Below are 22,226 nucleotides of genomic sequence, written 5' to 3'. Positions count from 1 at the left end.
AGTTCACTACTTCCAGAATAAAAATCTCCTGGTAATTTCCTCACCTTCATGTCATCCAAGATGTTTTTCTGTCTTCAGTTGCAAAGAAATGAAGGTTTTTGAGGAAGACATTCGTGGATTTTTCTTCATATAAAGGACTTTAATGGGGACCAGCGGGCTGAAGGTCCGAATCACAGTTTCAAAGGGCTCTACAGGATCCCAGCCGAGGAACAAGAGTCATATCTAGAGAAAACATCACTCATTTTCTAAAACAACACAAAACATTTATACACTGTTTGATCACAGATGCAGATCTCGCACTAGATGGACTTCACACATGACGCGTTGGAAAGGTCAAAAACCTTTATTTCTTTGCGATTGAGGACAGACAGACATTAACATTTTGGATGACATGGAGGTGAAATTATCCAGAGATTTTTATTCTGGAAGTGAACTGCTCCTTTAAAGTGTGTTCTGCTGCAGTTATGTCACGCCATCCAGCCAACGGCAACATACATTCAACGTGAATAAACAATCACTGTGAATAAACACACAACTGCGTCTCATGCATTATTCATGAATGTAACGGGTCACGTGACGGGAGTTAAACTATTGAACAGACATTTATAGCCGCGCACTTCATCAATTATTGATCAGAGAGATGATCGATGCTCTCACTAATAACCCGGCTGTGTTTCATCGCATTAGAGTACAAACGACACTGATCAAGCATTTTCATGATAAAACACGATAAACAAAACATCTGAGGGGGAAAAAAGACTGGAAAGTTATTTCTGTGAATCTACATGTGTTTCTGGGGGAAGTTAAAGCTCAAACCGGTGCGCAACGTTTAGCTACTGTTTCCGGTTTGAAGACATGTTTCCTGAAGCAGTGTGCAGCGGGTTTGAGATGAGTTTCTCTGGTTTGGTGGTGTATCAGCAGCAACGTGTATAAACTGGTATTAAAGAGACAGCTGCACGATGTAATAAACATCTAAATAAATTCACAAGAGCAAGAATATTGTTTGCACATGTTTATTTCCATTAAAGGCAAAATAACTGAAATAATCAGAGCACTTTTCTATACTCCTCTGAACTCTGTACGGTCCGCGCACTCGGTCCGAGGAAGGTATCCGGTGCTGGCTGAAGGTTCCATCTGTGTTCGCTCTTCTCAGCGCGCAGAGTTATTCAAGTTAGGTTAAACTCAAATCTGACTCCATTTTAATGTGACTTTGAATTTAGGACTGTCTCTAATTATTATTCTTCTTCTGACATTTGATTATGGGGGAAGTCGTGGCCTAGTGGTTAGAGAGTTTGTCTCCTAACACTAAGGTTGTGGGTTCGAGTCTCGGGCCGGCAATACCACGGCAATGTCCTTGAACAAGACACTGAACCCCCAACGGGCGCGCCGCAGCTAAATGATACCCTCCCCGGGCGCCGCAGCATAAATGTGTGTGTGTTCATGGTGTGTGTGTGTGTTCACGGTGTGTGTGTGTGCACTTTGGATGGGTTAAATGCAGAGCACCAGTTCTGAGTATGGGTCACCATACTTGGCTGTATGTCATGTCAGTTCACTTTATTCTAGTTAACTCTTTACTTTATATTTACTCGTTCATTAGGAATCTGTGTCGCTCAGGGTGTATCATGTATAGATGTACCCCACGATCACAAACTCTCCAGTCTGATCATTAGTCAGAGGTTATGATTAACTGTTTAATAGACCGCCTCATGCTTGTCATTCTTTAAACAGTGGTTCTGTTTAGCCCTCTACAGTCACCCGTGTAACATACGCCTTCACTTAATCTACTAGAGAAGACTATTTCAGAGTGAGTCAGAGTACATCAAATGTAACAATTTATTATCAGTCAGGTAAGTATTATGCCAATTACAAAGCCAATTCAGAGATATCAAATCAACACATTCTCAAAGAGGAATGAAGTGTGGGCTCACTCCGGCTACAGAAGGCCCTGATCCTCTTCAACACTTCCTTACGTGTCTCAGACCGAGACTAACATCCCCCGAGACGGAGACAGGAACTAACGACTGGAATTTGCATGAACTCAGTCCCAAACCTGGTGGTTTACACCTCAATGGGAACAGGAGGTAATTTACATGGAGGACCCCTGGAAAGGGACTCCCATCACAGTAATCAGAATACCTCTTCACTCTTAGGATCTGTTATCTTTTAGTCTACTGTTGAAAGATTGAGACCATAGTACCACTCGCCCTAAGACTGTTCAGATGATACCAGATATGACTGAAAATATTACTCGCATTCATGAACATTATACTATTGACCGTTCTGAGTGACCCGAGTGCAGGGAGGAAGGGTGAGGATGGAACTGATAACATGAGAGAGAGGGTGTACTCCGTGGGGGGTCTCGAAGATGCCTGTGTGTGTGCTTTTTTTGTTTCTCAGGAGATCCTTACATTATATAATGGTTAATATTAGAATATCACAGCACAACAACAGTGATCAGCAATAATGATAAGCCTAATACTCACAATAAAAATGATATATAGATCATAAATATAGATCTTGGAGGTAAGAAGTGGATTATTCTTCACCTGAAATGCGAGGAAAATGTTAGGAAGCAGAGTTTCCACAGACCCTTCACTGGATCGGGGTGTTTTCGTTTATTCTGGACACAAGGGCAGTGACTGTAACATCCAGCATATTTTGCAGAATTAAACATGTATTCATACTGATTTCATCAGGCTCTGAAAATTCTCAAAAGGAACACAAAGAATGGCCTTCTCAGTTGCCATAGTTTCAACTCTTGCGTCATCAGAACAGTGTGTTCAACGCACCACCGTTTCCGTTAACAAACGTTTTGCACCGTTTTGTCGGGACTGAACGCAACCTTGGTCTAGACCACCGTGCGTCGCCTGCGTCTCTGGTTGCGTCATCACGCAGCGAGCGTGTCCCACGTGCAGATGTTTACGTCCTCCTCTCTGTGACGTCATAGTCGTCGTCGGATGCGAAACATTCGCGATGTTAAAGATGCGGATTAGCGAACAAAAGGCCTCGCGGGTGACGCGACGCACGCAGGTCTGAACGCGCAGCGATGCGCGCGTTAGCGGCGAGTCGACTCGGGACACAAGAACAGACGGGAAATCGGTGTTATTAAAGGTCCGAGTGTTTTCAGCCGCGTCCGTTAGGCCGAGGAGCCCGGATTCCGTTTGAACTCGCTCGCTTTATCATCATCATGTCGTTCGCGATGGAGGACGCGCTGGAGTCCGGCTGGGTGTCGGTGCGACCGAATGTGTTCGAGGAGAAGGAGAAGCACAAGTTCGTCTTCATCGTCGCCTGGAACGAGATCGAAGGAAAGTTCGCCGTCACGTGCCACGACCGAACCGTCCAGAAACGGAGCGCCGCGCGGGACTCGCTGCTCGAGGGCGAGCAGGCGGCCGGAGACGCGCCTCCCCCGGTCCAGAGCCCGGGCCGAGAGCGAGCCGAGCCCGGCAGAGCCGCCCGCAGCGCGGAGCTGGAGCCGCCGGAGTCCGATGATGCGCCGGAGGACTCGAGCTGGGCCGGACTCTTCTCCTTCCAGGACATGCGCGCCGCTCACCTGCAGCTGTGCGCCGTCAACTCGGACCTGGAGCCCTGCCTGCCCGCCTTCCCCGAGGAGCAGACGGCCGTGTGGTCGGTTCTGTTCGGGGCCCCGGAGCTGAGCGCGCGCGACACGGACGCGCTCTGCTTCCAGCTGCAGGTGTATCTGGGTCACGCGCTCGACACCTGCGGGTGGAGGATCCTGTCTCAGGTTCTGTTTCCGGACAGCGACGACTCCGAGGAGTACTACGAGAGTCTGAGCGAGCTGCGGCGGAAGGGCTTCGAGGACGCGCTCCAGAGAGCCAAGAGACACCTGCAGCAGGTGAGACGCGCGCTGAAATCAGCTTCTCGCATCGCATCCGCAATCAGCATCATCCTCTGCACTACACTACACTCCAGTACACTATACTCCACTGACACACTGCTCTGTGTATAAAGCTGTAGGATAATTAAAATAAAACTTTTCAAGGCCAATCCCAACCAAAAAAAAAAATTTGATGTTTACAGTACACGTGTGCAGGTCGATTCCCAGCGAACACAAATATGTGCTGTAAACTTTATTTCTGAGTGTTTGTTCGTAACTTTCAGAGAACCTTCCCAGAACCTTAGACAAAGTTCAGATGATATATAAATGTTAGCAAACCTCATCCGTGTGATTGTTTATATCGTGGCAAAATCTCACTACATTATCATCCAGCTCTAATCTGATCAATGTGATAAGACATGAAGCTATTAAGATACAATAACATCATGATTTTCTGCAAAATATACAAATACATTTGACTTGACTAACCACAAACACACACACACACACAGTACTGACTGTTTTCATTCACAACACTAGAAGTGCTGTTTAAGCTCAAACACAAACTTCTTTTCAGATGTTTTTCTGAAGTGTTTGTGTCTGTTTACAGTAAATGACAGTATCACACCTGCTGTGATGTGTCTGTGACATTCATAGCTTGAACAACAACTGCTGTATCACCTCCCTGACTGAACACACACACAAACACACACACACACACTCTCTATCTCTCTCACACACACATACTCACTCTATCTCACACTCACACACAAACACACACTCTCTATCTCTCTCACACACACACACTCTATCTCACACACACACACACACACACACACGTGTGTGCTACACTGTACGCTGCAGTCTCAGCCTCTTATTGAGACTTTATATGTGTTTTCTTTTATGTTCATGTCTAATATTCTTCATCAGGTGGAAGTGGCTCTTTGTGAGGTCGCTGTAAAACTTTTCAAAAAAAAAATTACACATAAAAACATTAACAATTAACATTTAAAACACTTTAAAACACATAAAAATAAAAAACCTTGAATTAATATCAATATCGATACCGGTTCCTGAACGATACTTTTTTTGATACAAGTTTTATGAAATCCATTTTAACAACATTACATTATCTCAAAAACTTACTTTACCTCATAAAACTGTTTGTTTTTCTCTTGAGTCACTGCACAAAGGAACAAAATGTAACCAACACAACAAATCAGTGCAAATAGTTTTGATCAAGATGATCAGTGCTGCATGCGTAAGATCTTCAGAAGCGTGACCCTCTTTCTCAGGAGACACGAGATGTCTCAGGACTAATGTTTACACCAGTGTGTTTTTGTGTTAAGACCATAGCTCAGACGGAATGATTTCTATTCACTTTCCACTGATTGACGCGTTCTGATGAGCATTAGCTGCCTGTGTTTTCTCTTCCACTCAGAGGAGCTCATTCGCTGCTCACCTGTCAATCATATTACACCCGGTCTCTCATTGGTCAGTTGGTCAGTGAGTCGGTCTGCTTCAGCTCTGCAGGACAGACGAGTGTTCAGACACTCGTCATCAGTCCGACGACGAGCGTGCAGTACTCCTCCAGGAAAACATTTACAGCATGAACATGAAGCTAAGAAACTGTCGCGATCACGACGGTGATATTTATGAGATTCTGCTTATTTGTAACATTTGTAACTTACTCCAGTAATTAATCAGGAGTGACCGGAGGAAGCATGTTAATACATCGGTCAGAAAGTGTGTGAACTCGTGACGCAATAAACACTCCGGTGTGTGTCATCAGAGACTGAAGGTACTGACGTGTGAATCAAGAACACAGATATTAATAGCCCGGATGGCTCTGGGATGTGGGCGGAGCCTCTACACTTCCAGTAGAACTAAACTAGTAAAGTAAACCATCACTAGCTGTGATGATCAGCACACAGGTCACTGAACCCAGAGAGAAACCTGACCCAGAGGCAGCACAATGAGTGTGAGCAGATTACACACACACACAAAGCACTCGTTACCATGGTGACGCACACACTCACCTGCACTAGTGATCCGTTCACGCTGCTGTGAGTGACTGTACAGTGCTGAACACACTCATTAAACATTTAACGCATTTTCATTGAACTTCTGATGTAAAAAACTTCAACAAAAGACAAAAACCACACCAACATACCATAAAAACACATCTCACCCCACAAAATTGATGTCATCGGGGTGGAGCTACACACACTGAGGAAGCCCACACACACACCCACACACAACTCACACTCTCTCTCTTTCTCCGCACACCACACTCACGCACTCACTTCACTTCACACACTCACACACAAGCACACACACACTCACTCACCATCACTCACAGACACGCACTCTCTCACTCACTCACACTCACACACACACACACACACACTCACACACACACACACTCACTCCACCACGCACACACTCACACACAGACACACTCACTCACTCATTCACACACTCACTCATTCACACACTCACTCACTCACACACTCACTCACACACACACACACACACACTCACTCACTCACACACTCACACCACACTCACAACACTCACTCACGCACACACACACACACCACACACTCAACCCACACACACACACACACTTACAATCACACACACTCACAATCACACACACTCACACACTCACTCACACACACTCACACACTCACACTCACAAACTCACACACACCACCACACACACACACACACACACTCACTCACTCACACACACCACACACACACCACTCACTCACTCACACACACACACACACACACTCATTCACACACTCACTCACACACACACACACACTCATTCACAATCACTCCACTCACCACACACACACACATCACCACTCACACACACACACACACACACTCATACTCACACACACACACCTCACACACTAACACACACACTCACTCACTCACACACACACGCACTCACTCACACTCACCACACTTCACTCACACACACACACTCACACACACTCACTCATTCACACACTCACTCACTCACTCACACACTCACTCACTCACTCACACACAGACACACACACACACACACACACACACTCACTCACTAACACACACACTCACTCACAATCACACACACACACACACACACTCACTCACACACACTCACTTACACACACTCACTCACTCACACACACACACACACTCACTCACTAACACACACACACACACACACTCACACACACACACACACAAACCTATATAACTTTCTTTATTCAGTGGAACACAAAAGAGAAGAAATGTCTCAGTGTTTTTGTCTGTATAATGAAAGTCAGTGGGGTCCAATGTTGTTGGTTCTCAAAGTTCACTTGTGTTCCACTAAAGAAATCCTGGTCATTTTTGGGTGAACAATCCCCTTCGAGCACTGGTAAAAATACCACATGTGAAAATGTGTGTGTGTACCACATCTGAAAACATGTGTGTGTGTCTGCTGTATGTGACCGTACGGAGAGCTCTCATTGGTCAGTGAGGCGGTCTGCTTCAGCTCTGCAGGACAGACGAGTGTTCAGACAGCTGATATCTAGCATGTGTTTGTGATGGGCTTGTAGTCAGCAGGTCAAAGGTCAGCGGGTACTGGTGTGGTTTCCTGACGGGTGGAGCAGGTGAAACATTGCCGTGTGTGTGTGTGTGGGATGTTGCTCATTCACACTTCATCACATTTATATTAATGTGCAAATGTGTCATAAATACTGGAGACACAAGCCATTAAACACACAAACCTGCAGCTCATTCAGCCTGATGAAGAGGTAGAAACGCTTCCCATGGAAGAGTCACATGACATCACTGCTGTCAGCCAATCAGGGCGTTTTCCACAGGGACTCGCGTATCCTGTGCCGAAACAGGAGAGAGGAAACAGGATGTGATGTCACAGCTGGAGGGGTTTTCCAGCATGAACAGAGTAAGAGAAAAGCTACAGTAGAAGCGTCCTGCGGCTGTGTTCCTGCACACACAGCCCTTCATCATCATCATCTTCATCAGTTCACGTCTCTGCTGTATAAGCTCACACTAATCAAGGGCCAAATAACACACACCACCCTTCAGAAATCTGTTAATATTTTAAAATAAAATACATCAAAAATTAAACAAAACACAATTAAAATGTTGGTGAGCATAAGTAAAGACACCAAAAATACTACAAAAGATTTCTATTTCAAATAAATGCTGTTCTTTTGAACTTTATGAAATCCTTTATAAAATGTATCACAGTTTCCACAAAAATATTAATGTGTTCAACACTGATAATAATCAGAAATGTTTCTTGAGCAGCAAATCATCATATTAGAATGATTTCTGAAGATCATGTGACACTGAAGAATGAAGCAAAAAATACAAAAATACATCACAGAAACACATAAAAACATAACAGATAAACACATATAAAAAAACAAAATCAAATGATTAAAAAAAGAATAATATTTCACTATTTTTACAGTATTTTTGGTCAAATAAACAGCCCTGATGAGGAGAAGAGACTTCTTTCAGAATAAAAAAATTCAATAACCCCAAACTTTTGAATGGTGTAACTTCATTATAAATTCATAAAAACACAATGAACTCAAACTCTCATTCGCGGCGCTGAAACTGATGTGGGTCACGTGACCAGATGTAAATGATATTTACACCGGCAGTAGATGTGAAAGCATCAGCAGGTGTGCATTCAAATCAGAGACGGTCCGTTACAGCAGGTGTGTTTATACCTGAACAACAGCAGCTCGTCTCCACGCACACACAGGGCAGTGGTCTCCACGGCGACCGGTCGTCAAGGTAAACAGAGGCTCAGTGTTGTTGATGAACGGAGCAGTGTTTGAGTTACACTCAGACACACAGACAGTCCATTCATCTCCGAACAGAGCTCCACATTCACTCTGAGCCCAAACACAACAGAGTCATTTACTGACTGGACACACTTCAGCGTCCAGACACCAGTGTGTGTGTGTGTGTGTGTGTGTGTGTGAGAGAAGATGAAGATCTGAGCACACTATTCACCAGCATCACAATGACATCACAATAGAAGATGAAGATCTGAGCACACTATTCACCAGCATCACAATGACATCACAATGTTTTCTCTCAACAGCAGGATCCGTCATATTTCACTCCCAAAGACAGACAAATAATATTGATCAAGCAGTTTGCAACATTAGATTTAACTTGAAGTTTTTATGTAAGTTTGTTATGTGCTTTTAAAAAAAATTGTATTATTTTTTTCAGTTGTGACTTTAAGTTATGATTTTAATTTAATTTCTGTTTTAGTTTTTATTTCTAGTAACTTAAGACTATTTCAGTTGCCGAAGTAAAATGTCAAATTTTTTGTTTGCTTTTCATGTAATATTTTTAATTTTATTTAAGCTTTATTTTAATTAACATAAATGCATTATAATTATTATAGTTATTAGTTAACAATAACTGCTTATGTGAGTGCTGTCTGTTAGTAAGTGCTGAAAACTTATTTTTCTGATAAAAAAATTGTGATTGCAATTTAAAATGTGCTTGTTTGTAGGTCTAAATAATTTGGCCAAACTCAGTTATAAAATTAATAATTATAATTTTATTTTATATTATATCTGTTAAATTACAATCCTAATGTTTATGTCTGTCTTAATTTCTGCATTTTCCAAAATTAAAGATGCAGTAAGGGATTTCTCAGCAAATGCTGTTGAAAGTGGATCAGACCGAGCACCAAAACACACTTCTAGCCAATCAGCAATAAGGGGCGTGTCCACTCAGGAGAGGGGAGGTGCTTGTGTAGCATAGCATGTTTGTGAATTTGGGGGCGGAGCTATCAAGAGGGGTGTGATTCTCTTGGGTAGGACCGTGTGATTTCAAATATCAGCAGTGTTTCTCTGAAATCACATACTGTACCTTTAATTTTGACAGAAAACTGCAGGAGCTCTTAAAGTTTCTCTTTAGTTGATGAACATGTCATGTGACACGTATGTTGTTATTGTCATGTGACGTGTGGGTTATTATCGTTATGTGACACATGTGTAACTGTCATGTGACACCTGTTGTTATCATCATGTGACGCGTGTGTTGTTGTTATCATCATGTGACGCGTGTGTATCATCATGTGACGCGTGTGTTGTTGTCATCATCATGTGACGCGTGTGTTGTTGTTATCATCATGTGACGCGTGTGTTGTCGTTGTGTGCAGCTGCTGGAGAAGCAGCGCGGCGTGGAGCGGATGGTGGAGCTGCTGCAGCTGTACGCGGAGCAGGACGAGGCGTATGGAGATCTGGTGGAGGCCACGACTGAGCTCTACCACTACCTGCTGCAGCCCTTCAGAGACATGCGCGAGCTGGCCATGCTGCGCAGACAGCAGATCAAGGTACACACACACACATCATCTGCTCACGATGGACACACACACACACACACATCCATAGCAACCGCTGCTTCCCATGAGCCCCTGCTCTAATCACATTAAGAGTGGAGAGAGAGACTGAATCACGTCTGTATGTGTGTGTGTGTGTGTGTGTGTGTTTGAGACACTAAACCAATGTCATGACTCAGCGCTTCATTGAGAGATTAGTTGAGCTTGCAAACACACAACACCTGTATGCAAATGACCCTCTTTCTACAGTTTACCTGACAAGTGTGTGTGTGTGTGTTCAGTGTACACTATTAAACCCTTCATCCTTTGTGTGTGTGTGTGTGTGTGTGTGTGACACTATGAAACCCTTCATCCTTCACACAAAGACACACGCAAATACTACATACTCATGTTTGCATGTGTTTTCTGTGAATTAAGGGGTTTTATAGTGCTCACACACACACAAAATCACAAGCAAACACTACATGAATGAATGCAACACACACACACACACACACACACAGACAGTAGTGTGTGAGGTGAACATATGGGCAGCGAGCGCTACATGAATGAATGCATGAGGACATGAATGAGTGACTGAAGCATTATGGGACGCCCAGATCGAGTGTCATGTGATCAGAGAGGTGCAGTGTGGGTATCGCATTTCCATACATGAATTAGAGATGAGACGAGACGTCCAGACGTCCTGCTGACGGTCAGAAGAGTCTCTGCAGATCAGCAGCACGAGCCAATCCCTGAAAACAAGACCAGACAAGCAGAGAACAAGTCAAGGACTCATTAATCGATCAAAAGTGACAGTCAAGTCATTTATAATGTTACAAAAGATTTATTTTTCAAATAAATGCTGTTCTTTTTTGACACGTTCATCTGTGAATCCTGAAAAATAAAATGTATCACGTTTTCCACAAAAATATTAATGTTTTCATCATTGATAATAATCAGAAATGTTTCTTGAGCAGCAAATCATCATATTAGAATGATTTCTGAAGATCATGTGACACTGAAGACTGGAGTAATGATGCTGAATAAAAATACAGCTGCACATCACAGAAATAAATTACACTTTAACAGATATTCACATAGAAAACAGCTGTTTTACATTAGAATAATATTTGACTGTTTTTACTGTTTTTTTTTTTTTTATCAAATAAATGCAGCTTTGATGAACAGAAGAGACTTCTTTTCCTAAACAAAACAAACAAACACTTTTTGACCAAAAGTTTGATTTCTTTTGGTGGAAAATTCACATCAGTTAATTAAAGCTAAAAATCACTTTAACATTTAATATAAATATACATCTCTAAATAAAAAAATAAAACAATTAATAGAATATAACAATGAAAATAAAAAAATAAAAAAATCCTAATCCAGCAAATCAACAAATTAACAGATGACTAGAAAAGTCCAGAAAATGACTTGAGCATCAGATATTGTTCTGATTCAGAGAGTTGTTCACTGCTGAAGATCCAGATCAGTCAGATTTGTGAACGAATCTTCAGAAGGCTTCATTGAAAACATCTGCTCTTCATAAAGCATCGTATGACCTCAGAAGAATAAAGCAGCATGTTTGAAGCTTCAGTCCAAGCGGGGATTTACTGTACATGTAACGACTCCTCATGTGATTCATAGACGACAGAAACAGGTTTATAAGGACATGAGGGTGAGGAAATGATGACAGAACGATCATTTATGAGTGAACTAACACTTTAAAGCTTCATGTGCTTGAACTTCAGTGTATTTGCTGTTCATGAGCGCTGGGTGGCACAGTGAGATCAGGATATTTAATTCATGACGTGATTCAAATGCATCTCTCAGGACTGTACTGCGTGTGTGTGTGTGTGTGTACTGTACGCCACAGCAGCATCTGGTTCACATTATAGTTTCTGACTCACACACAACTCAAACATCTTTACTGAACACACTGATCCACAAACATATCATAAATAACACACACTCACTCATCTTTAGTGAGGACACTGATCTTCTATCAGATCAGTTATAATTTCTTCAGGTAACTAACCACTCGCCCTAAACCTACCCATCACACAAACATGTGCAGAACACTAGATTCACATCAACATCAACATCTGGCTGATTTACACGCCTTTAGAGCGATTGAGGAGCAGCCAAACGTCTCAGAAGAGGGTTGGCAAAGTATTTCACAGAATAAGTTAGGATATTTGCTCAAAACAAGTACATACACTCACACACACACACACACTCACTCACTCACACACTATACAGACACTAACACACACACACACACACACACACACTAATTCAGACTCACAAATCAGTCTCAAACACAGTTATCGGTCTGAATCGCGTGTGTGTGTGTGTGTGTGTGTGTGTGAGTGTGTGTTGTGTTGTTGTCTGAGTTTATGGTTTTGTGGTTTGTGTGGTGTGAGTGTGTGTTTTGTATGAGTTAGGGTGTGTGGTGACGTGATGCCGCGCGGCGACGAGAGCCGAACAGGGATGCCGCAGGCGGTGGTATGGTGGTGTGATGAGTTCTGTAATGCTAGGGTCGGTGCGTAGCGGGTGGACGGTCGTTTGTTGATGATGTGGCGTTGGTATGTCGGCGTTGCCCTGTTGTGTGACAAACCAGTGTGTTCGTGAGTGTGTGATTTTTTATTTTGTTTGCTTTCTCTGGTGTGTAGCTGCGAGGTGGAAGGTTAGCTGGTAGCTCGTTGTTGTTTGTTTGGATTGGTGTTAAGTGATGTGGGTTTTTAGCGGCGTAGAGCAGTCGGGCCTGAGGACAGTAGGGATTGATAAGAATGTGGTGTGTTGGGGGATAAGTTTGCGTAGTAGGTGTGTTTGTATTATGAGTGGGTGGTGTGTGTTGTGTGGACTGTGTGTGTTGTCGACATGAGGGACCTTGTGTATGTGTTATAGAGCTCAGGGGGGGTGTGACTGCTGTGCCATTGTGTGGATTTGTGAGGTGGGGGAACAACGAAAGGTGTTGAACTGTTGATGAGGCAGTAGAAGCCGCTTTGTGTAAGGACTGCAATGGAGAATGGGTGGCGTGTTGTGCGTGTCTGGTGTGCTTGTGTCAAGGGAGTGAGCTCTGTGTTGTTGAGGTATGACTGGTGTAGGGCACCTGGGGTGTGTCGCGTGTTGTGGTGTGTGCTGGGTGGTGGACTGTGTTGTTGTGTACTGAGCTCAGGGTGTCGTGTTTGTGGTGTGTGCATTGGGTGGTGTCGTGTGTTGTTGTTCGGCCTGGTGTGTGTGTGCTGTGTGTTTTTGTATGAGTTAGGGTGGTGTGTCCTGGTGTCTGAGATGGAGTGAGTCTGTGTGGTGTGTGTGTGGTGCTTTTTGTGGGCGCACGGGTGTGCTTGCTTGTTTACAGTGCTAACTATGTTAGGGCTGTTTGTGTCGCGTGTGGCCGTGTGGGACTGTGCTGCGTTAGCGTGATGGTGTTGTGGTTCTGTATGATTGTCGTTATTTGGGTGGTTCGTGATCTGTGTTGTGTTGGGTGGTGTGAGATAGATTAGAGAGATATGAGAGACGAGTGTTTTCATCAGCCTGACCTGTGTGTGTGTGTGTGGTGTGTGTGTGTGTGTGCAGATCTCTCTTGGAGACGGATCGTCTGGAGGCCCAGCGGCGGATGAGTCGAGTCTCTGCGCAAGGGGAAGTGTATGAGGACTGGCAGAGGAAGGCTCACACTGCTGTGCTGTCCATACAGGACCTGACCGTCAAATACTTCGAGAACACGGCCCGCGCTCAGAAAGGTGAGACCGCCGTCCGTCCGTGATGTCACATGATCAGCGAGATCTGACAGACTGAGTCTGTGTTCACTGCTCTATACAGTTTATAGCAAAATATAACTTTAATATCATCCAGCTCTGATCTACTCAATGCAGCTGTAAGATATAAAGAAAAGATGATTTTCTGCAAAGCTGCTTTGATACAATGTGTGTTCTGAAATAAATTTAACATGACTTTCTCAACATGGCTTAAGATGATGGAAAATAAGACAAAAAAGGCTTTTACTGAGCAAAAAAAAAATTTAATTACAGGTAGGACAGTATGTATTTATGTAATTTTACAATTTACTATTCTTTTTTTAAATAATTTTACAATAATGCCTAGTTTCTATAAATAAAAAGTCTGAAAATGAAACCATCTTTGTAGCAGAAGTATCACAGATATTGTGAGGAATCACACTATATTCTCTCTCTCTCTCTCTCTCTCTCTCTCTCTCTCTCTCTTCTCAAGTCTCTAAGTCTCCACTCTCTCCTCTCTCTCTCTCTCTCTCGCTGCTGTCTCTCTTTCTTTCTCTCTCTCTCTGTCTCTCAGTGATGTACGAGCGCATGCGCACCGACCAGAGGAAGTTTGGGAAAGCTGCGTGGGGGGCAGCAGTGGAGCGCATGGAGAAACTCCAGTATGAGTTTCTAAAGAAAACACTGCAGCTGATGCGTGCCAAAGAGATCTGCCTGGAACAGAGGGAAAACACGGGGACTGAGAGAAGAGGTTCATACATCTCACACACTCAACCACACACAAAGGTCACACTCATACACATACACACCCGCACCACATACACACACTACACACACACGCATGCAAGATACACACACACACTCATATACACACCACCACCAACACACACACACACTCATACTTACATCAACATACACACACTCACACCAACAATCACACACACACACCACACACACACTCACCACAGGTCATTTACATTAAACACACACACACACCACCAACAGTGTGGCACATACTACTACGTCTCACACACCCACACACACACATGCACACTAATTCTCACACACACAGATGCAGGGTCTGCAGGGGGGCGAGGAGGCCATGGTGCCCATAAAGTGTGCAGATCTGTGTCTCCCCTGATGTATGTGATCTCTTCAGATGCAGGGTCTGCAGGGGGGCGAGGAGGCCATGGTGCGTCTGGACCAGCTGGAGGCCATGTACTACGAGCTCCAGCTGCAGCTCTACGAGATCCAGTTCGAGATCCTGAAGTACGAGGAGCTGCTGCAGACGGCGCAGCTGCAGAGTCTGCGCAGACAGATGAGCGGTGAGCGTCTGCAGCCCTGCGTCCTCGCTGACACCGTTCAGCCGGCATCTGTGTGTGACTGTGTGTGTGTTTGCAGAGAGGCAGGAGGAGGTGGTTTACTACGACACCTACGAGAGTCCTGACGCCATGAAGTCCACCGATGACCCCTCGACCCCTCTGACCCCCCCCAGAGACGACGTGGCCAAACTCCAGCAGAGGACCAGACAGCTGGAGGCCCGCAGAGGACGCATCACCGCCAAGAAAGCCTACCTCAAACACAAGAAGGTACCAGAGAGAGAAACATCCGTGTCATGTAGCGGTTCACCTATAAAATTTCCTATATAATTTTTTCTGTTTGGCCGATATTAAGCATATAATAATTATAATCATTATGTAAGAAAAAAACTTTTAATTATAATCAACAACCAAAAAAAACATCTTTAAATAAATTTTTCAGTTTTTTTAATTATCATATTTCACCATTTCTTAATTATCGGCATCCTCTATTAACTCTTTTCTGCCTATACAATGCATGTTTTCATTATCATTTTTTAAGTTTTTTTTTTCTGTTTGGCTGATATTTGGCATTTCTTAATTATCGGCATCAGCTAATAACTTTTTTCTCTGTTTCTGTCTGGCCCTATTTACTTCTTGGCTATATTTTTTCTGTATCCGCATCGGCTAATAATTTTTTTTTTTGTTGGCACATTCAGATATTTTTCATTATAATTTTTAAGTTTTTTGTTTTTTTTTCTATTTGGCAGATATTTTGCATTTTTTAATTATTGGCATTGGCTTATAATTTTTTTTCTGTTCAGCCGATATTTGCAATTTTTTAATTATTGTATCGGCTAATAAATTTTTTCTGTCTGGCCAGTATTTGTTGTTTGTTAAATGTCTTTTTTAATTTTTTCTGTTTAGCCGATATTTGCAATTTTTTAATTATCGTTATCTGAGTGGGACTTTTATTTTGACAGCACCTGAGCACACAATGCTCCCGTTATCCGTCTTTATTAGTTTATGGTCTCTGTTTAACAGTCGTGGCGCCTGGTTTTGTTCTCAGGAAATCTGCATCATCAATCACACGCAGAAGCGGCAGGGCGGCCCGGACTGCGTTTCCCAGCAAGCTTTGCTGCAGGTGCGACTCAACAGAGAATCAAAATACCAATAAATACCAACACAAATATTGTGACTGCGCAGCTTCATGTTGATGACGCATGATGTGTATCTGCAGGATGAAGAGGAGGAAGAGGAGCAGCGGCTGTCCAGAGTGAGTCAGGAGAGACAGACGACGCTGGACCGACTGCGCAGCTTCAAAAATAAAGAATAATAACAAAAAAAAAAACATCACTTAATAATAATTAGACATGCTGCCTTGGCCACTGAGTCAAATAAAATAAGCTGAAATACTAAAATGAATACAATAAAGAATAATGACTAAAAACAAAATGACTAAAGTTAATGAAAATAAAGCTAAAGAGAAATATAAAAAAAATTTAAACTAATAAAAAAATGACAAAAGCACTTAAAATGGAAATAAAGCTGAAATTAAATTATAAATATTAGATTTAATATTAGACTTAAAAACCTAAAAAAAAGAAATAAAAAAAGCTAATAAAAGATGCAAATAAAACTGAAAAAGAAAAAAAGCACATCAGATTGTTTTTGTTACTTGAAATTGAGTTGAAACAAAAATTTTCATTCAAGTTAAACTACTAAACTTACTAAAAGAAAAATATCTATATAGAGAAATAAAAAACTAATAAAAATGACAAAGATATATAATAATGACTAAACCTTAAACTGATATTAAAAAAAGTGAGACCATAAAAAAAGAAAGTTAATAATATTAATAGGTCCCATAAAGAGTAATAAATAAAAGTAACAATAAAAAATACTAAGATAACACAGCAATTGCTTATTGTTTAGATATGTACTTCTGTTCAAAACACTGTAATAACAGCATCTCCAGCACATTAAATCATTAGTAAGTGCAGAACGCCGCGGCTGTGACTGGGTTAGTGCTGATTGGTCTGTTTCCGCAGCGCTACCCGGGTCAGGTGACCCTGAAGTCCACGCGTCTGCGTCTGGCGTACTCCAGGAAGAGAGCGGGCGCGAGGCCAGAGCAGACGCAGACGCAGGCCGCTAGCGTGCAGACGGACGACGCTCTGGCGGGAGTCCCCGAGCTGCGCCGGCCCGAGAGCTTCCTGTCGCTGCCTCCGATGGGCGGAGCCGTGGTCGAAGCCCCGCCCCCTGACACACACACATCACTTCCTCCCTCCAGAGAGCTGCTGCTGCTGGACTCATCCACCTCGCCCATGTCCCCGCCCCCTCTCCCCCGCCCCCGCCCCCTCCGCCCCTCCCCCGCCCCCCTCCCTGGAGGAGACGCCCGCGGACGCCCCCCCGCTGACCGCCAGACCGGAGTCTCCCCTCGGGCCGTTCACCGCGCGCTTCTTCGACAGCAGCCAGCTGCTGAACGCCAGGAAGAAGCTGAGGAAGACGGCGTCGCTCGAGTCCAGCCAGTGGAGCAGAGGTGAGGTTAGACGCAGGGGGTGATGAGAGGCGCGGTCTCTCACGGGTGCTGAGTAACGCTCTGTTGTGTCCTCAGCGAGCTCGCCGATGGACGAGGTTCTGGCCAGTCTGAAGCGCGGGAGCTTCCACCTGCGGAAGGCCGAGCTGCGTGTTCTGGCGCCCGATCCGGACGGCGAGGAACGACGACACAACAACATCCTGGCTCAGATCCGTAAGGGAGTGCAGCTGCGTAAGGTGCGCAGACAGGAGCGCAGCTGCAGGGGAGCGACTGCGTTCGACCCGCTGACCCGCAGCATCCACGAGGCCCTGCGCCGCATCAAAGAGGCTTCGCCCGAGTCCGAGTCCGAGTCTGAGGACGAGACGCCAGCCTGCACCGACTGGGAGAGCTGAAGCTCCGCCCTCACCTTCACATCATCAGTGTGTGTGTGTGTGTGTGTGTTTACCTCACAGCAGATCACTGAAGCACAGGCTGCTCTGAGTGTTTATCCACCTGCTACTCTTTCATCTACTCTTATTCTCTTCTTTTTGTCTTCACGTATGTTTGCAGGAGGCCAAACCAGACGCCATTCATGTTCTCCTGACACGATCTGACCCACCACACCGCTCGGATCCGACCCAGATCTTTAACCAACAACAAGAAACATTTGTTTAAATAAAAATACTAAATAAAACAACTATTTAATGTTACAGAAAAAACTTTAAACAATAATATTGCCTTAATCACTATTATAGACCGGAAATAAATAAGAACTAAAACTGAAATAAAACCGAAATAGTAATAAAAGAATAACATTTAATAAAAAGGATACATTTTAAAATAAAATAGAAACTGAAATTATAAAAATAAAAGCTAATTCAAAATATTAATAAAAACTATATATGGAACTACACACATTCCAAGATCATTTTGCTGACGTTCTTCTAATTATATTATGAAAATTTTACTTCTACATGTTCAAATCATTCAGGTTTATTAATTATGAATTTATTAATGTTCAAAGATGTTTATTCTTGATTGTAGGAACATTAAAGGAACATTCCATTTTATCAGTCTGCAGACATTATGCTTGAATAGTCTCTGAACTGAGAAACTGAGATGTTTCAGAAATAAGCTCCACGGACGATGTTTAAATACTGTTCTGAGAGCATTATTAAAGAGCAGACAAGTGAACAAAAACATGCTAAAACAGCAGAGAATCGCTCTGAAGCTGCGCTCGTGCCCCAGAGGCGATCAGTACAGTGCTGTTTGGTGGACGCAGACTCCAGGGGGTCATGAGAACATGAGTGAGTTCATCGTGCTCTGGATTCCGAAGCTCTCTCCAGGTTTATCTGAATGAACGTGTTTTATTGTGTCTGTGACTCTGTGGACGTCTGTCCCTGAACCATCGACGGGCCTGCACTCTCAGATCTGACCGGCACGTGGCCCGCGTTTACCCATGATGCTGTGCGGCACGCACTCTGTACGCGACACCGCAGCGTAATCTGACATGTTTTCATCACGTGTACTGTATTTAGCTTTTGATATTATTTGTCTGAATCATATTAATTGTTCTGTATGTTATATGCATCATGTGGTCAATCAAACCCGATCCGTTCCACTGAAACACTACAGTCTTGAGCGACTACTCGTGTGCAATATTATATTAGAACCTGAAAACAGAACTTCTGATGTATAATACAGCGCAGATCCATCGCATGTTTGCCCGCAGGACACCTGTATTTATTGAGTTCCACTAAATATTTAAATATGTAAAGCAATATCATAAAATGTACAATGATTTTTTTTTTTTTTTTTTTGAAACTCCAGTTTGCTTTTTACTCTGCTTTTCCAAACATTGTACTTCTAATAGTTATTTTAAATTTGCATTTTGCCCCTTACATAAATAAAGTTTCAATAGAAAGCGCTCTTTTTATTGTGTTGATCATCTCATTCGATTGAGCCGCACGGACACTGTCTGACCACTGGCTGGCATCAGCTGACCAGCATCGTCATGACGACAGCCGGAGGCGGGGCTACAGGCACCAGTGGGCGTGTCTGATCCCGCATGCAGATGACGTCACAATCAGCTCATCACGAATATTCATCTACAGGCAGAAATAATATTCTAGAATGTAATATTAAAACAAATATGCGACATTCTCCGAGGCTCTGATAAAAAGCCTCACTAAGAGCACATGTAAGTGATTAAATATTATTAATAAAACAAAAATACTAAATCAAAAAATTCAATATAAAAAAATCAAAATATCCAACGCAAATTATTCTACAGCATAAAAACAACACTGTCACAAAGTTCAGTTTTTGTCTTTGCTTACTAGCAGCTACACTGCAGAAGATGATTTTCTTAGTAGTTTTGTTTTCCAATACAAATATATATACAGTACAGACCAAAAGTTTGGAAACATTACTATTTTTAATGCTTTTGAAAGAAGTTTCTTCTGCTCATCAAGCCTGCATTTATTTGATCAAAAAAATACAGAAAAAAAATGTAATATTGTGATATATTATTACAACTTAAAATAATAGTTTTTAAATGTATTATACTTTAAATGATCATTTATTTCTGTGATGCAAAGCTGAATTTTTAGGAATCATTATCACATGATCCTTTAGAAAATCATTCTAATATGATGATTCATTATCAAAGTTGGAAACAGTTCTGCTGCTTAATATTTTTTCAGAACATGTGATACTTTTTTAGGATACTTTGATGAATAAAAGAAAAAAAAGAAGCTATGTTTTTAAAATATAAATATTTTGTAATAACAATATACACTACTGGTCAGTAATTTGGGGTCAGTAATTTTTTTTCTTTCTTTTCTTAAATAAAAATCAATACTTTGTATTCAGCAAGGAGTGTGTTAAATTGATAAAAAGTGATAGTAAAGAAAATATATTATTAGAATATATATTATTAGAAGTTTTTTTTTTTTTTGAATAAATGCAGTATTTTTTAACCTTTTATTCATCAAATATATTAGACAGTAGAACTGTTTCCAACACTCATAATAAATCAGAATATTAAGAATGATTTCTAAATGATCATGTGATAGACTGGATGTTACATGTGACACTGAAGGCTGGAGTAATGATGCTGAGTATATTGCTGAGTATAAAGTATATTCAAATAGAAAACTATTATTTTAAGTTGTAATAATATTTCACAATATTACATTTTTTTTCTGTATTTTTGATCAAATAAATGCAGGCTTGATGAGCAGAAGAAACTTCTTTCAAAAACATTAAAAATAGTAATGTTTCCAAACTTTTGACCTGTACTGTATATATAAATTGTCTTCTGATTTAAGAATGTTAAGATATTTTTACTGAAAAATGATATATAAATACACAATATTTCTAATATGAACATAAACCTGATTTAGTATCTCGTAAGGAATAACTGGTCTTGTTTCTGTCGTCATTTACTCACCTCATGGTTCTGTGTGACTTCATTCTGTTGAACACAAAAGCAGATGTTTAGATGAATGTTCAAGCTGCTCTTTTATAAACACAGACGTCACTGTCAGGATCCAGAAAGGATAAAAGAGACCAAAAAAGATCATCGCACCTTAAGAGTTTGATTCCAGTCGTCCATGTGATCTGAGGTGCTCCTGACGTCACGTGATGAAAAGACTTCATATTTCACCCCAAAACCAAAATAAATACATACATAACTGAACCATGAAGACGTCCAGACAGGTTTACAGTACAGACTTGTCACATCACACAGTGTGCCATTAAAGATCAAAAACAATCCCGACGCTCTTCGTCTTCTTCATGTACGGCATCATTTCCACCACTCAGCTGGAGATTTTGGGGTTAAATATGATGTGTTCAGGGTTCAAACATTCATAAAGAGAAAAACAACACTTTGACAATTTTTGCTCTTTAATTTTACTATAAACTCAATTACAATTGTGTTTGAGTGTGTCAATATTCTCAATTATTATTCAAAGGTTTCTGAGCCTCAAAGTGTCACATCGGCTCATAAATCAAACATGGTAATAATAATAATAATAATAATAATAAAGCCGTCCAGTATGTCAAAAACTAGCACATCTATCTGCTGCGAGCCCTTGAAGATCTTCAGAAGCGCATGACAATCAGGACGTGATGCATCTCAGCTTCATCTGGTTTGGCAAAGAAAACACTCGCTGAAATCTGATGACATTGTTTACCTTTTAAATACTTCAATAGTTCAAAAATATTGCCAGTTAATCTCACATTTAGAAAAAAAAACACATATTTCCACATTGGAAATGATAAAAAACAAGAGAAAGTGAAAACAAACCTTACTACGTAATGCAGCCACTGTGATTAGAATATATAGATATTATATGTTTTTACAATAAATAACCAGAAATCATACAGTAGGAAGTAAACCGCTGCTCTTCATGAAGAGCGAAAACAAAAAACCCCACGAACAAACTGATGGACCTCA

At 42.0% G+C, this 22,226-nt stretch overlaps 2 protein-coding genes across 4 annotated transcripts in view; one reads left to right on the top strand and one right to left on the bottom strand.

Annotated features, from left to right (window-relative positions):
- The first annotated feature begins 2,817 nt into the window (after positions 1-2,817).
- On the top strand, positions 2,818-19,668 carry LOC109046134 (junction-mediating and -regulatory protein-like). Its single transcript, XM_042778478.1, is given in 12 exon segments — positions 2,818-3,853; positions 10,050-10,244; positions 13,828-13,957; positions 14,526-14,683; positions 14,685-14,699; positions 15,108-15,273; positions 15,350-15,537; positions 16,316-16,390; positions 16,487-16,570; positions 17,295-17,609; positions 17,611-17,785; positions 17,861-19,668. Coding segments are annotated over 12 exon segments (2,481 nt in total). The 5' UTR covers positions 2,818-3,187; the 3' UTR covers positions 18,175-19,668.
- Positions 19,669-21,655: 1,987 nt separating this feature from the next.
- LOC109065397 (homer protein homolog 1) overlaps positions 21,656-22,226 on the bottom strand; it is a 15,056-nt gene continuing 14,485 nt past the window's right edge. For 2 of the 3 annotated variants that reach the window (XM_042778476.1, XM_042778477.1), the window contains one exon: positions 21,656-22,226. This exon is cut by the window's right edge and continues 538 nt beyond it. The gene's annotated coding sequence lies outside the window, so the exon portion shown is untranslated. The other variant, XR_006162873.1, reaches the window with a different exon arrangement.

Source organism: Cyprinus carpio, chromosome A21 (assembly GCF_018340385.1).
Source record: "Cyprinus carpio isolate SPL01 chromosome A21, ASM1834038v1, whole genome shotgun sequence".
Classification (NCBI taxonomy): domain Eukaryota; kingdom Metazoa; phylum Chordata; class Actinopteri; order Cypriniformes; family Cyprinidae; genus Cyprinus; species Cyprinus carpio.
This window is presented reverse-complemented; position numbering and strand designations above follow the sequence as displayed.